We start from the raw sequence: 13,451 nt of genomic DNA on the forward strand, positions 1-13,451 counted from the left end.
ACAGGACAGGGAATATCCAATTACCACTCCCTCAGTCTGTCCTCCTGCTCTCATTAGTGGGCAGTGTGAGCGTGCTCAGCACCAAACGATATAGAGCTCAGACAACCTGACCAGTGACTGGGGAGCGACACAACCTTAGCGATTCCACTAGAGAACAAAGAGAGAATGTGCAGAGAATGTGTAGATCACGTACAGAAAATACAGAGAGAATGTGTAGATCACGTACAGAAAATACAGAGAGAATGTGTAGATCACGTACAGAAAATACAGAGAGAATGTGTAGATCACATACAGAAAATACAGAGAGAATGTGTAGATCACGTACAGAAAATACAGAGAGAATGTGTAGATCATGTACAGAAAATACAGAGAGAATGTGTAGATCATGTACAGAAAATACAGAGAGAATGTGTAGATCACATACAGGAAATACAGAGAGAATGTGTAGATCACGTACAGAAAATACAGAGAGAATGTGTAGATCACGTACAGAAAATACAGAGAGAATGTGTAGATCATGTACAGAAAATACAGAGAGAATGTGTAGATCACGTACAGAAAATACAGAGAGAATGCGTAGATCACGTACAGAAAATACAGAGAGAATGTGTAGATCACGTACAGAAAATACAGAGAGAATGCGTAGATCATGTACAGAAAATACAGAGAGAATGCGTAGATCATGTACAGAAAATACAGAGAGAATGTGTAGATCATGTACAGAAAATACAGAGAGAATGTGTAGATCATGTACAGAAAATACAGAGGGAATGTGTAGATCACATACAAAAAATACAGAGGGAATGTGTAGATCACGTACAGAAAATACAGAGGGAATGTGTAGATCACATACAGAAAATACAGAGGGAATGTGTAGATCACATACAGAAAATACAGAAGGAATGTGTAGATCACGTACAGAAAATACAGAGAGAATGTGTAGATCACATACAGAAAATATAGAGGGAATGTGTAGATCGTGTAGAAAATACATGAAAAAGAAAAGAACAATTGTCATGTTCTTTTAAAATGTTGTATTATCTAACTGAGTTTGTTTTATTAAAATAGCCCATGTCTATCAGTTGTTTAATTGAAAACATTTGGCTTCAAGTAAAGAGGAGAATAATAATAATATCTCTGAATAATACAGAGTTTAGATAATGGTAGTCTTTACATAAGTAAAGAAATGTGCAAATCTGTTGGCGAGCACTTGTCATTATGAACGTATCAGCGTTTGAAGTAAGTGGTGTGTGGCTCAGTGGTGAACATCTGAACTGTGTCACCGCATTTAGAAACTTCAAATTTTCACAATATACACATTTTTCATTTTGTTGAATAAAAGGGTCGCTGAGTCATGATGACACATTGTAATGGAAAAAAATATAGAACTATCATATTCGATCGTCCCAGTGGAGTGGTTGCTTCCAGGCCTTCCGCTGCTTGTCTGCACAGGCAGGCTGAACCGACAGCCTGGTCATTGTCATGCTTAGCAGTCTATCTTAAGAAACAGACATCTGCAATTATCCACCTCTATTACGGGCTGTAAAGACGCTGTTGTAGCCCTTGTAAAGCAGCGGGCCATGTCATCCTCGCCAGACCGACTGCACTGTGGAAGGGTGCGTGAGCTCTGGGGAGAAGTCTCACCACACAGCAGCTACAATAGCCCTCTGTCTCATTAAAGAAACAGTTCACTCCAGAGTTACAGGTCTTTAACAGGGATAATGGGATTGCAGTATAATAACAGTAACTATTTTATCAAAGATGGTTCTTATTAATTACTACTCATATGATTATGATAGACCCTTTACATATTTAAATACTGACTGATTTTCAGTATCTGAAAAATTACACATGGGAAAAGTAATCATATTTTCACTTGCCTTACAGGTAAACAGATTTATTGAAACATGAACAGAGGTGTATTTTATATCATTACAATATATGTCATTTTGCAAGAAATTGTGTTCATTGCAGAGAAGTTAGAGACGTCATCAGTCCCCAGTCATACTCTGGAGAAACAAGCAGTGTGGTAGTTCAGGGACAGCAAAGCTCAGGTAATCAAAAGCACTACCAACGATCTCAGCTGGATTGCTTAAGCACCAACAACGATCTCAGCTGGATTGCTTAAGCACCAACAACAATTTCAGCTGGAGTGCTTAAGCACCAAAATGATCTCATCTGGATTGCTTAAGCACCAATTGCCATCTCAGCTGGACTGCTTAAGCACCAACAACAATCTCATCTGGATTGTTTAAGCACCAATAGCCATCTCAGCTAGATTGCTTAAGCACCATTACTCATCTCAGCTGGATTGCTTAAGCACCAATACTCATCTCAACTGGATTGCTTAAGCACCAATACTCAGCTGGATTGCTTAAGCACCAATAGCCATTTCAGTGGCGTAAGCAACAAGAAAGCTTATTATTATGTCCACAGCTACTTAAGATCTTCTTCATTGTTTAGGATTAGAGAACAGGGGTAGGTTACAGAATGAACTGACCACTCTCCTACATAACGGATGTCCAACTCTGTTTCAGATCTCAGACACAGAATGGGAAGACCTCTTGGACGAGTTTGAAGAAAAGAGCTACCTCAGCGCTCACAGGTGGAAGCCAGGCCAGGATCCCTATAGTCTTTATGCTTTTAATCAGAGGGAAAGTGAGAGGGTGCCCAGTAACAGAGCCCTTAGAGACACCAGACATTCCAGGTAGGCCCTGTGTGTGCACCTGGGGTTGCTTGTTTTTTACATGCATTGGCTGTGACGTACCTGTGTATGAGAGTAACTGTCTTCTTACGTTTTACATAATGTTTCACATTCACTATTGAAATTATATATTCTGTATTCTAAAATAGCTTTACTGTAAAGTAATTTTACAGTGTACCTAATGTTATTGGTAAACAATACAATACAATCAATACAATTGTCACAGGCGAGGAACGAGGCAGGATGAGCACACGCGTGTCCATATACACATAACTTTATTACAATAACGGCAGCCAAGCAATGCAGTGCTTAGCTTACTTACAACATAGCAGTCACGCAGAACAGTTACAGCAGTCACGTAGAACAGTCACGTAGAATAGTCACGTAGAGCAGTCACGTAGAACAGTTACAGCAGTCACGTAGAACAGTCACGTAGAGCAGTTACATAGAGCAGTCACGTAGAGCAGTCACATAGAGCAGTCACGCAGAACAGTCAGACATTACGTGCAGAACAGTCACACATAATGGTCGTCTACTGTAGCTGCGTGCCTAAAAGGCGTTTGTTTACAGATCTGTCACATTAAGATTCTTCATTTAGCAACGCTTCATCCTAATTTAGTGCTCATTTAGACCTAGATGTGAGCTAACAGATCTTCTCAGCTAGGTCAAGGCCTTGTCAGAGCTCATATGTGTCAGTGGTCATATGGGATACATCCCCAGCACATACTGGGTTTCTCAGTTCACAGACAGTTCAGCTGCTCACTGGCTGTATCATTGTACTGTTTGCTTCAGCTCTTTTTCTGTTCAGATATTTGAACTGATTGTAAAGCTCTTGTAATGTCATCCCCCTCATCCTCTGAGCAAATGTGCCACCGCACAACAGTGAAGACAGATATGACAAGCAGTCAATAAGCTTTATGAAATATACTGTAATAACCCTGTAATCTCATCTGGTTGTTTAGTGTGTATTTCAAAAACTTCATTAAGTAATTGATTAATGTTTGTATTATTAACCTAATCAGAATCACATCAGTTGGGATTGGAGCTGTTTTCTCATGCTTGCAATAGGACAGACGGAATGTATCTGGAGCAACTGTAGCAGTCTATGGGGTGTAACCCACACGTCCTCTCCCTGTAGGCAGTATGGCCACACGTCCTCTCCCTGTAGGCAGTCTGGTTACATGACCTCTCCCTGTAGGCTGTATGGCCACACCTCCTCTCTCTGTAGGCAGTCTGGTTACATAACCTCTCCCTGTAAGCAGTTTGGTTACATGATCTCTCCCTGTAGGCAGTCTGGTTACATGGCCTCTCCCTGTAGGCAGTCTGGTTACATGACCTCTCCCTGTAGGCAGTATGGCCACACGTCCTCTCCCTGTAGGCAGTCTGGGAGGTCAGATTCGGATGACCCTGACAACTCCACTCAGTCCAAACTCTCAGTCCAAACTGCTCAGACCATGCTGCTCAGTGAGCAAATGGTAAAATAAAAAATGGTCTTAAAGTGGTACACACAATCTGCTTTGTCAACAGCTAACAATACAGGTGAATTCAGAAGTAAAACTATATAATCTCAGGTGGTAAGCGAATAAGTCATGTGTGAGAGATGATCGGTTAGTGAGAGACCTTGTCGTCGATTATATAAAATATCTGTCTCTAACGAAATAATTCACGCAGAGGCTACCTGAATCTTGGATGAAACATGAGATGGTGTCTTATTAAGCTTATCCTGCTGTTATTAAGCTTATCCCGCTGTTACACTACACTGCACCATTATTGCTAGTTCAGATCCTTTGTGGACTTTCTCCACCCTGCAATAAGCGCTCTCGTCTTGGGGTGTTCGTCCAGCCACATACATGTGTAAGAGCATGTCACGATCTCTCTGACTCTAACAAGCCGAAGTTGGATAAACAAAGAACAACTTTTTCTTCGGTTTCTAACCTTCAGGAAACATGACTTGTTTGTAGCTGCCATTTTAGATAAACCACTTGGTTACATGGTTTAAAATAACTTCAATGTTTTTGTGGATTGTCACTGAGATGTATTTGAGTAGAGTGTAGCACTGACACATATTGCTTCCACTCTGGTTGCACTCCTGCAGGTAACTGTGACTGTAGCATTAGGGGAGTGGAATACACAGAAAGGTTTGGATTTAACCCTCCGAACGCTTAACTGAATGTAAAATGACATTCTGACAATTATCTGCAGAGGATTCCACCACGCTGACAAGAGCTCTAATGCCAAAGCAACAGCCTGCAACTCCACAGTGCAGCGCTGCTACCAGAGCAAATTGGTATGAACCTCGGCACAGTGAAGCTTCAGCCCCTGGGGGATAATAACTGATAAGCTTGTTTGCCAGGAGCTTGCAATTAGACATGCTGTTAGTCCACTTTCTGGCAATGGTGAAGGAACGACAGTTCTTTTTAGAGAGAGAACAAGTAAGAAATATAGCCGCAAGCGGCAATTACGGGGTCCAAGCTGAGGTTTGGCAAGATTTGCGCACCCACTGGTACATCATGTAAAGGTATTTGAAATGTATATGAAAGTATATGAAGCACGTTCGTGAATGAAGTGCCTGCTAAAAAAACAGAATCTAAATTGCAGCTTTTTAAACTTATGGTGGTGTGCTGCCCGACGCGGGATTCGAACCGCCATTGTCCACATGCATTGTGGCTGGGAGCACCTTGCTCTACCCATTGAGCTAATGGGCCTGACCCGATTATAGGCTCAACTCTAGCTCTTTGAGGAAAAGAATGACCTTTGCATCAGCATGCATGTTCAGCATGGAAAATGAAAATATTCACAGTACAACCATTTGTGGTGGTTTGTACCAAGTTTGGAGTTATTTGGGCAATCAGTGTGGGCAGGAGAGTTTTTTGGCCGTTATAGCGCCACCTAGGTGTGCATGTCTGCCAAAATGTATGTGCAGGTCTAGACACCCAATAGGTACATGTGTGTGAAATTTGGAGTGAATACGTGAAAGCATGCCTGAGATACAGCAGAATATGTGGATTTTTGGCGAAGAATTTTTTTACCTTTGACTTGTGAGGCATGTGGCCACGCCCATGTGTGGAAATCTGCACTTTTGCTCTGCTAGAATCAAAGTTCAGACTCTTCTGAACATTTTGATACCACATATGTGCATGTATGTGAAAAATCCAGGGACTAGTTCGCGCTCAAAAATGTGTGTGTATTTGCATATTATGCAAATTAGCTCGAAATGTAAGGGGCGGAGCTAATGGCTTCAAATTTATTTTTTGTAGAATGGAAGATGACTGATCAGATGCAATTGGAATTTTTTGTTTATGACATACGGTGTAGGCGTGACAATTTTTTGCGCTCTATAGCGCCACCTATGGGCGGATCGAGCTGGCGTGTTGCGCCTGAGTAGCAGAGAGGAGTACTACAAGTTGGCCAAAGGAGAAGTCTGTAGGTCTTACGGTTTAGGCTGCACAACGCGTTTTAGCAGACTGAAAGCTGATTGGTCGATAGCGGCGGCCATATTGGACATATTATTGTGCAGGTCAAGGACCTGTGCCGTAGGTGCATATAGATGATGCGTACCAAGTTTGGAGTTATTTGGCCAATCGGTGTGGGCAGGAGAGTTTTTTGGCCGTTATAGCGCCACCTAGGTGTGCATGTCTGCCAAAATGTATGTGCAGGTCTAGACACCCAATAGGTGCATGTATGTGAAATTTGGTGTGAATACGTGAAAGCATGCCTGAGATATAGCAGAATATGTGTATTTTTGGCGAAGGATTTTTTGACCTTTGACTTGTGAGGCATGTGGCCACGCCCATGAGCAGAAATGTGCACTTTTGCTCTGCTAGAATCAAAGTTCAGACTCTTGTGAGCGCCTGGATACCACATATGTGCATGTATGTGAAAAATCCAGGGACTAGTTCGCGCTCAAACATTTGTGCGTATTTGCATATTATGCAAATTAGCTCGACATGTAAGGGGCGGAGCATATGGCTTCAATGAAACTTTTTTTAGATGAGCACATGCCTGATCAGATGAAGTTTACATTTTGTCTCTAGGACATACGGTTTAGGAGAAACACCTGTTTAAACTTTTCCATGCGTTTGTGTGCGCTATAGCGCCACCTATGGTCGGATCGGGCTGGCGTGTTGCGCCTGAGTAGCGGAGAGGAGTACTACAAGTTGGCCAAAGGAGAAGTCTGTAGGTCTTACGGTTTAGGCTGCACAACGCGTTTTAGCGGAGAAAAAGAATAATAATAATAATAATAATAATAATAATAATAATAATAATAATAATCGGAACAAATACAATAGGGTTCCAGCACCACTGGTGCTTGGACCCCTAATGATTAAAACTATCCCTTCACTCCTCTCGAGCAGTTTCCCAAAGAAGCAGTTTATTTTGCATCATATGTACTGCCAATCAGTAAGAGACTCTGCGAAGCAAGACGTAATTAAAGAGGGTCCGTGTTGCTTATGTGGTAGCTCAGATGAATTAGAAACTTCATTGAACAATATTTGTTGTCATGGAACAATATTTATTTTTTGAATGGCCATTAGAGCTTTACTTTTGTTAAAAAAAGAGTAGTGTTCTCGTTTAGACAGACATTCAGAGATCAATATCCATCCTTGGGGCCTGGATGCTTGTATGTATTAGATCAGTCTGCAGCCAACTGTAAGTGAAATGTTTCTGCGATATAATCATGCAACCCCAGCACTTATGGGTCCTCATATCCTGGTGCATAAGGCAAGATTCAGGAAATACAAAACCTCCATTTATAACATAAGACAGGGATGTCAAAGTCAAATACACCGAGGGCCAAAAAACCAAATTTGCTACAAGCCGAGGGCCGGACTGGTTCAATGTTTATTAAAACATATTGAAATGATTGCACATAGCCTATTGAACCAAGACCTAACACAGTGTATATTATTTAATGCTTAAATGAATAAAGCAATATTTTCTTATGGATCTGTCAGTAATTTTAAGTGAAAACATTTTTCAACAAGCAAATAGATAAAAACAAACTTCCTTCAAAACATGTTCTGTACATTAAATGAAAAAAGTAATAAAGGTTTGAAAAGTGCTGGAATTTAGGCTAAAGTACTTGAAAATGCTTGAAATTGTAACTACTTCGTTTCACAACAAATATCTGTCTGACTGAATAGTTCTCTTGTATTAGGTTAACAAATACGAGCCTCTTGTAATTCCAGGACGAAACATGAGAGAACGTGAAGATTGGGCGTTTTTAAAATAAACAACCATTAAATAATGTGAATAAAAAGCGAATTATTTCGAATCATTTCGAATAGATGTATAAATATTTAACTTTATTAAGTTTAACGTGCTGGTGCGCACAAAGTTACAAAATTCGAGAGGTGCACGACCTCGCGAATCGACAGCGCGCGATGCCCTCGCGCATGGGCGGAGCCACTGCGATTACATCATTTTCGCCAAGCGGACCCTCGCCGCTTGTGCGCGCTGCAGTGACTTCGCGGGCTACCGTTGCATTGTGGGGAATGTAGTGTTTGTGCGTGCAAAACACCATCGGGCGGCTGTGGCCTGCGGGCCGGTTCTAATAGTAATAAATATCATCCAGGGGGCCATAATCAATTTGCGGGCCGGATCTGGCCCGTGGGCCTTGACTTTGACACATGTGACATAAGATGTAAGAAGTAACGGAGACTGATCAGTGGCAGTGGATATTTACTGCCTCCACTCATCCCCTCTACTGCCTCCTCTCATCCCCTCTACTGCCTCCCCTCATCCCCTTTACTGCCACCTCTCATTCCTTCTACTGCCTCCCCCCATCCCCACTACTGCCTCCCCTCATCCCCTCTACTGCCTCACCCTCATCCCCACTACTGCCTCCCCTCATCCCCTCTACTGCCTCACCCTCATCCCCTCTACTGCCTCACCCTCATCCCCTCTACTGCCTCCCCTCATCCCCACTACTGCCTCACCCTCATCCCCACTACTGCCTCCCCCCATCCCCACTACTGCCTCCCCTCATCCCCTCTACTGCCTCACCCTCATCCCCACTACTGCCTCCCCTCATCCCCTCTACTGCCTCACCCTCATCCCCTCTACTGCCTCACCCTCATCCCCTCTACTGCCTCACCCTCATCCCCTCTACTGCCTCACCCTCATCCCCTCTACTGCCTCCCCTCATCCCCACTACTGCCTCCCCTCATCCCCACTACTGCCTCCCCTCATCCCCTCTACTGCCTCCCCCCATCCCCACTACTGCCTCCTCTCATTCCTTCTACTGCCTCCCCCCATCCCCACTACTGCCTCCCCTCATCCCCTCTACTGCCTCACCCTCATCCCCACTACTGCCTCCCCTCATCCCCACTACTGCCTCCCCTCATCCCCACTACTGCCTCCCCTCATCCCCTCTACTGCCTCCCCCCATCCCCACTACTGCCTCCTCTCATTCCTTCTACTGCCTCCCCCCATCCCCACTACTGCCTCCCCTCATCCCCACTACTGCCTCACCCTCATCCCCTCTACTGCCTCCCCCCCATCCCCTCTACTACCTCATCCCCCTTTCCTGCCTCCTCTCATTCCCTCTACTGCCTCCCCTTATCCCCTCTACTGCCTCCCCCATGCCCACTACTGCCTCCTCTCATTCCCTCTACTGCCTCCTCTCATCCCCTCTACTGCCTCCCCTCATCCCCTCTACTGCCTCACCCTCATCCCCTCTACTGCCTCACCCTCATCCCCACTACTGCCTCCCCTCATCCCCACTACTGCCTCCTCTCATCCCCTCTACTGCCTCCCCCATCCCCTCTACTGCCTCCCCTCATCCCCTCTACTGCCTCCCCTCATCCCCACTACTGCCTCCCCCCATCCCCACTACTGCCTCCTCTCATCCCCTCTACTGCCTCACCTTCATCCCCACTACTGCCTCCTCTCATCCCCTCTACTGCCTCCTCTCATCCCCTCTACTGCCTCACCCTCATCCCCACTACTGCCTCCTCTCATCCCCACTACTGCCTCCCCTCATCCCCACTACTGCCTCCTCTCATCCCCTCTACTGCCTCACCCTCATCCCCTCTACTGCCTCACCCTCATCCCCTCTACTGCCTCACCCTCATCCCCTCTACTGCCTCCCCTCATCCCTTCTACTGCCTCCCCTCATCCCCACTACTGCCTCCTCTCATTCCCTCTACTGCCTCCTCTCATCCCCAATACTGCCTCCCCTCATACTCTCCATACTTCACCATATTCTGGGAGTACTGCACCCTATTATGGGAGTACTGCACCCTATTATGGGAGTACTGCACCATATTCTGGGAGTACTGCACCATATTATGGGAGTACTGCACCATATTCTGGGAGGACTGCACCATATTCTGGGAGTACTTCACCATATTCTGGGAGTACTTCACCATACTTTGGAAAGTCTCCATCCTACTTATATACAAATATATTTGTATAGTGCTTTTCATAACACATGTCACAAAGCGCTTTACAGGATTTACAAGGTTAACAATACTATGGGTCCAAATCCCTAATGAGCAAGCCAAAGGCGACAGTGGCAAGGACAAACTCCCTAGATGGTGGGGAATAGGTGTGATGCTGGACGGAGGAGGCACGACGAGCGTCGAGTAGTGCACACAACAACGTTTATTAGCAACAAACACACACGTGAAGCTCCGTGCGGAGTGCAAACAGAAAACACCTCTCACACAGGCATGAAACTTTATACAAATACGAGCACAAGACTTTGCATGAACGCACATTAAATAGGTGATTAACACATACCCTCGTGATCTCGAGACAAGGCACAGGTGCGACTACGAACACGCTCACAAACGACCCACACCCACGGAACTACAAATATGGACATAACGACATGCAGACAACGTAGCGGCACGCCCACAGGGAAGGGTCCGGAGCTGTGACTGTGACAATAGGAAGAAACCTTGGGAGGACCAAGACTCAAAAGGGAACCCATCCTCCATTAGGCGGCCCGTTAACACACAAATTACACAAAAACAAATTATACAGACGAATAAACAAGTTACAAACAAATCACGCAATCAGGTTAAGTATAAGGTAACTCGAATGAAAGTTCTGGGTGTTGATATTGTCAATGTAAAAAGAGGCTTAGTGTGGTTTGTACTATGTTTTCCATCCACACACTCCGCTATGTGTTAGCGTCTGGGGTTTAAGCTGTGGCCTCTTTCTAAAAAGAGAATTTAGTGCACAGAGAGCATGCAAACCTTAACCAGTGCATTACCAGCTGGGGGATTTAATGCACAGAACATGTAACATCAGAGAGATAATCAGTGACTACATTTGAATAAGAAAACAGCTTCACTGGTTCATCTCCAGGAGAAACCCTCCAACTGAATTTTATAACTCCGTGTTTTTTGGAGGAGCATCCATCATCCTCGAACAGCGGAGGGTTCTCCTCTCCTGGAGATGTTGTGTCTGACAGGCGCTCTGATATTATTCTGTTTTCCGCTGTTTAACCCATCCTCCTGTCTCAGGAAGACCTTAGGCTGTTGCTGCAGTGAGTGAGAGACACTCCTTCCAAGTTGTTTACAAAAAATAGTTCAGGCAGAACGTAGGGCCAAATCACTGTGGGGTGTTTGCAAAGGTCTGATTTGGAATATGTGTTTATTTTCAGATAAAGAAATAGACTAATGTTGATATACCAATAACGAATCATAGATAATATAGATATTTATTCATTGCATGCATTATAATAATAAATATCTAATATAGAGTATAAATGTGTGAATAATATACTGTTAAAGTACTTTTACATTATAAGACTCAAAGTCTTCCTATCAGGACATATTTAATGTTAGCAGTGATGGTGAAGCATACCAAGTGTTTATCCAGCAGAGCCATCATGTTTTAATGAAGCTAGTGAAGAGGCCATGTCCCACCTAATTATGTGTGAAATCTAAATCACATTACGTCACATTTAACACCTAAATAGATTACAGTATACGTGATTATTAGTATTTATTACACATTAAATTATTAGCATTAGTTAGATATGAAGTTTGTTGCCACATAAATATCATAGGTACAACACTCAAGAACCAGCAGATATTCAGAGACTGGAACAGACAGGGGTGGGTTTCTTCGTAACCTCGTATGAAACGTACGAGGTTAAGAAGTACATAGCGCTACGAACGTTTTGGGAAACCCACCCCAGATCTGGAAGCTATAATTGTGTTTTTCATGATTGTTTTCAAATATGATACCTGAAGCTCAACCAATATAAATATCGCTTCAGTGTTTGAGAGTCTAAAGGTCCTTTGACTGATGACTCTTTCATAACAGTGTAACTAAAGCTTGTAAACTGTCATGTGACCTGTGGTACTGTGCAGCTTTGTATTTGCATGCTGAGGTAATGTTGAATCATGTTTAAATTACAGAAGAACAGGTGATGAATGTGTGAAGAATCTCATGTTAGACCATAGAGCTACTTTTTATTCTCAGAGTATTTATGCATTTTCAAAACTGCAGTAGTAAATAGGTATTAAAAGCAGATCTAAGTGGTTAATATAGGTTCGGGTGGTCTACCCAGAACAGGAATTGGTTGTTTTGTGTGTTCACAAACTGCAGAGGTAGTTTTTGCGTTAAACAGAAGGCTCCTGCGTTCATGTGGGTTCTGGTGGGTTTGGGTCATAGTTCAGGAGAGCATAGTGAATACAGACTAATGTTGATATCTGCCCACTCAGCCCATAAAGGCCCAGTGGAGGAGACCTGGCCCGCTACGGCTGGGTAAAATATTCACTATTCAGATCCTTCATGACCTCGAGTCCCGAACACTGGTGCACACACTGGAATAGCAGGAGTCTGGACAGTCTACCTCCAGTGTCTCAAGTTCAAATAAATGAGAAGTAGCCTTGGTAGGAGAGAGGATGTGGTTGTGTTAGAGCTCTGTGTGAAAGCCGAGTGGGACTGCAGCATTATTCTCCTAAAGTCTCCTCGTCTCAAACAGCTGCTGCATCAGAGCCGTGTGCAGCACTGACACTGCTACCCCGGCTCTCTAAGTGTTAGTCTCCTCTGACAAATACTGTATTATTACGTGTAATAATAATAATAATAATAATAATAATAACAATTATTGCTGACTATTTCTAAAATCGCATCCAGTCTGTGTTTTAGTTCATTGGTCTCTACTGCTTTCTTACAAATATACTCACTCTCCATTCACCCCCATTAAAAGCGATTTCCACTGTATGCATGTATTAATTTATTATATATGCATTAAACATGCTGTTTACCATATAATCCTGAAGTAATACCTGTATAAAGAGCATGCTACAGATGAAAGCTGTTTACATGTGAGCAGTTATCTGAGATTTAACTTTAATTTATTTTTCAAAACAGTGTTTCTTTCTCATCCCTAAAGAGATGTTGTCACATGCCAACATTGAGGAAACAAATCTTATTATACTTGTATAGTGGTTCTAAAATGATCTAATTTTATATAAGTCCATAATATCTTGCCGTTTCTACAGTTATACCCTAGATATGCAGTGGTTGCATGTTGTACACTGCCCTATCATGAATACAATCATGAATGTCTAGTTCATCCTGGGTATTATATATATTGAAAATAATAATTTATTATTTCTGCACTAGCAGCTAAAGTCTACATTTACAGATCATCTTCTCCCTGTTTTGATATCGTGGTGAGGACAGATCTGTTCTGCAGCTCATTCCTAATAACCCTCCATAGCTGATGTTTCTGCTCCTCAGGGTTCTGCCTTTGTCAGGCATTAACATGTGGATC

The 13,451-nt window shown here is 43.3% G+C and overlaps 1 protein-coding gene across 2 annotated transcripts in view; it reads left to right on the forward strand.

Moving 5' to 3' along the window:
* galnt14 (UDP-N-acetyl-alpha-D-galactosamine:polypeptide N-acetylgalactosaminyltransferase 14 (GalNAc-T14)) overlaps positions 1-13,451 on the forward strand; it is a 46,695-nt gene that overhangs the window by 2,496 nt on the left and 30,748 nt on the right. For both annotated transcript variants that reach the window (XR_013133215.1, XM_077017276.1), the window contains exon 2: positions 2,538-2,707. Coding sequence is in view for 1 of the 2 variants with exons in the window: in XM_077017276.1 (XP_076873391.1) it covers positions 2,538-2,707 (170 nt within the window). In the remaining variant the exon portion in view is untranslated. The remainder of the gene's footprint in view (positions 1-2,537; positions 2,708-13,451) is intronic.

This window comes from Brachyhypopomus gauderio, chromosome 9 (genome assembly GCF_052324685.1).
Source record: "Brachyhypopomus gauderio isolate BG-103 chromosome 9, BGAUD_0.2, whole genome shotgun sequence".
Taxonomy (NCBI): domain Eukaryota; kingdom Metazoa; phylum Chordata; class Actinopteri; order Gymnotiformes; family Hypopomidae; genus Brachyhypopomus; species Brachyhypopomus gauderio.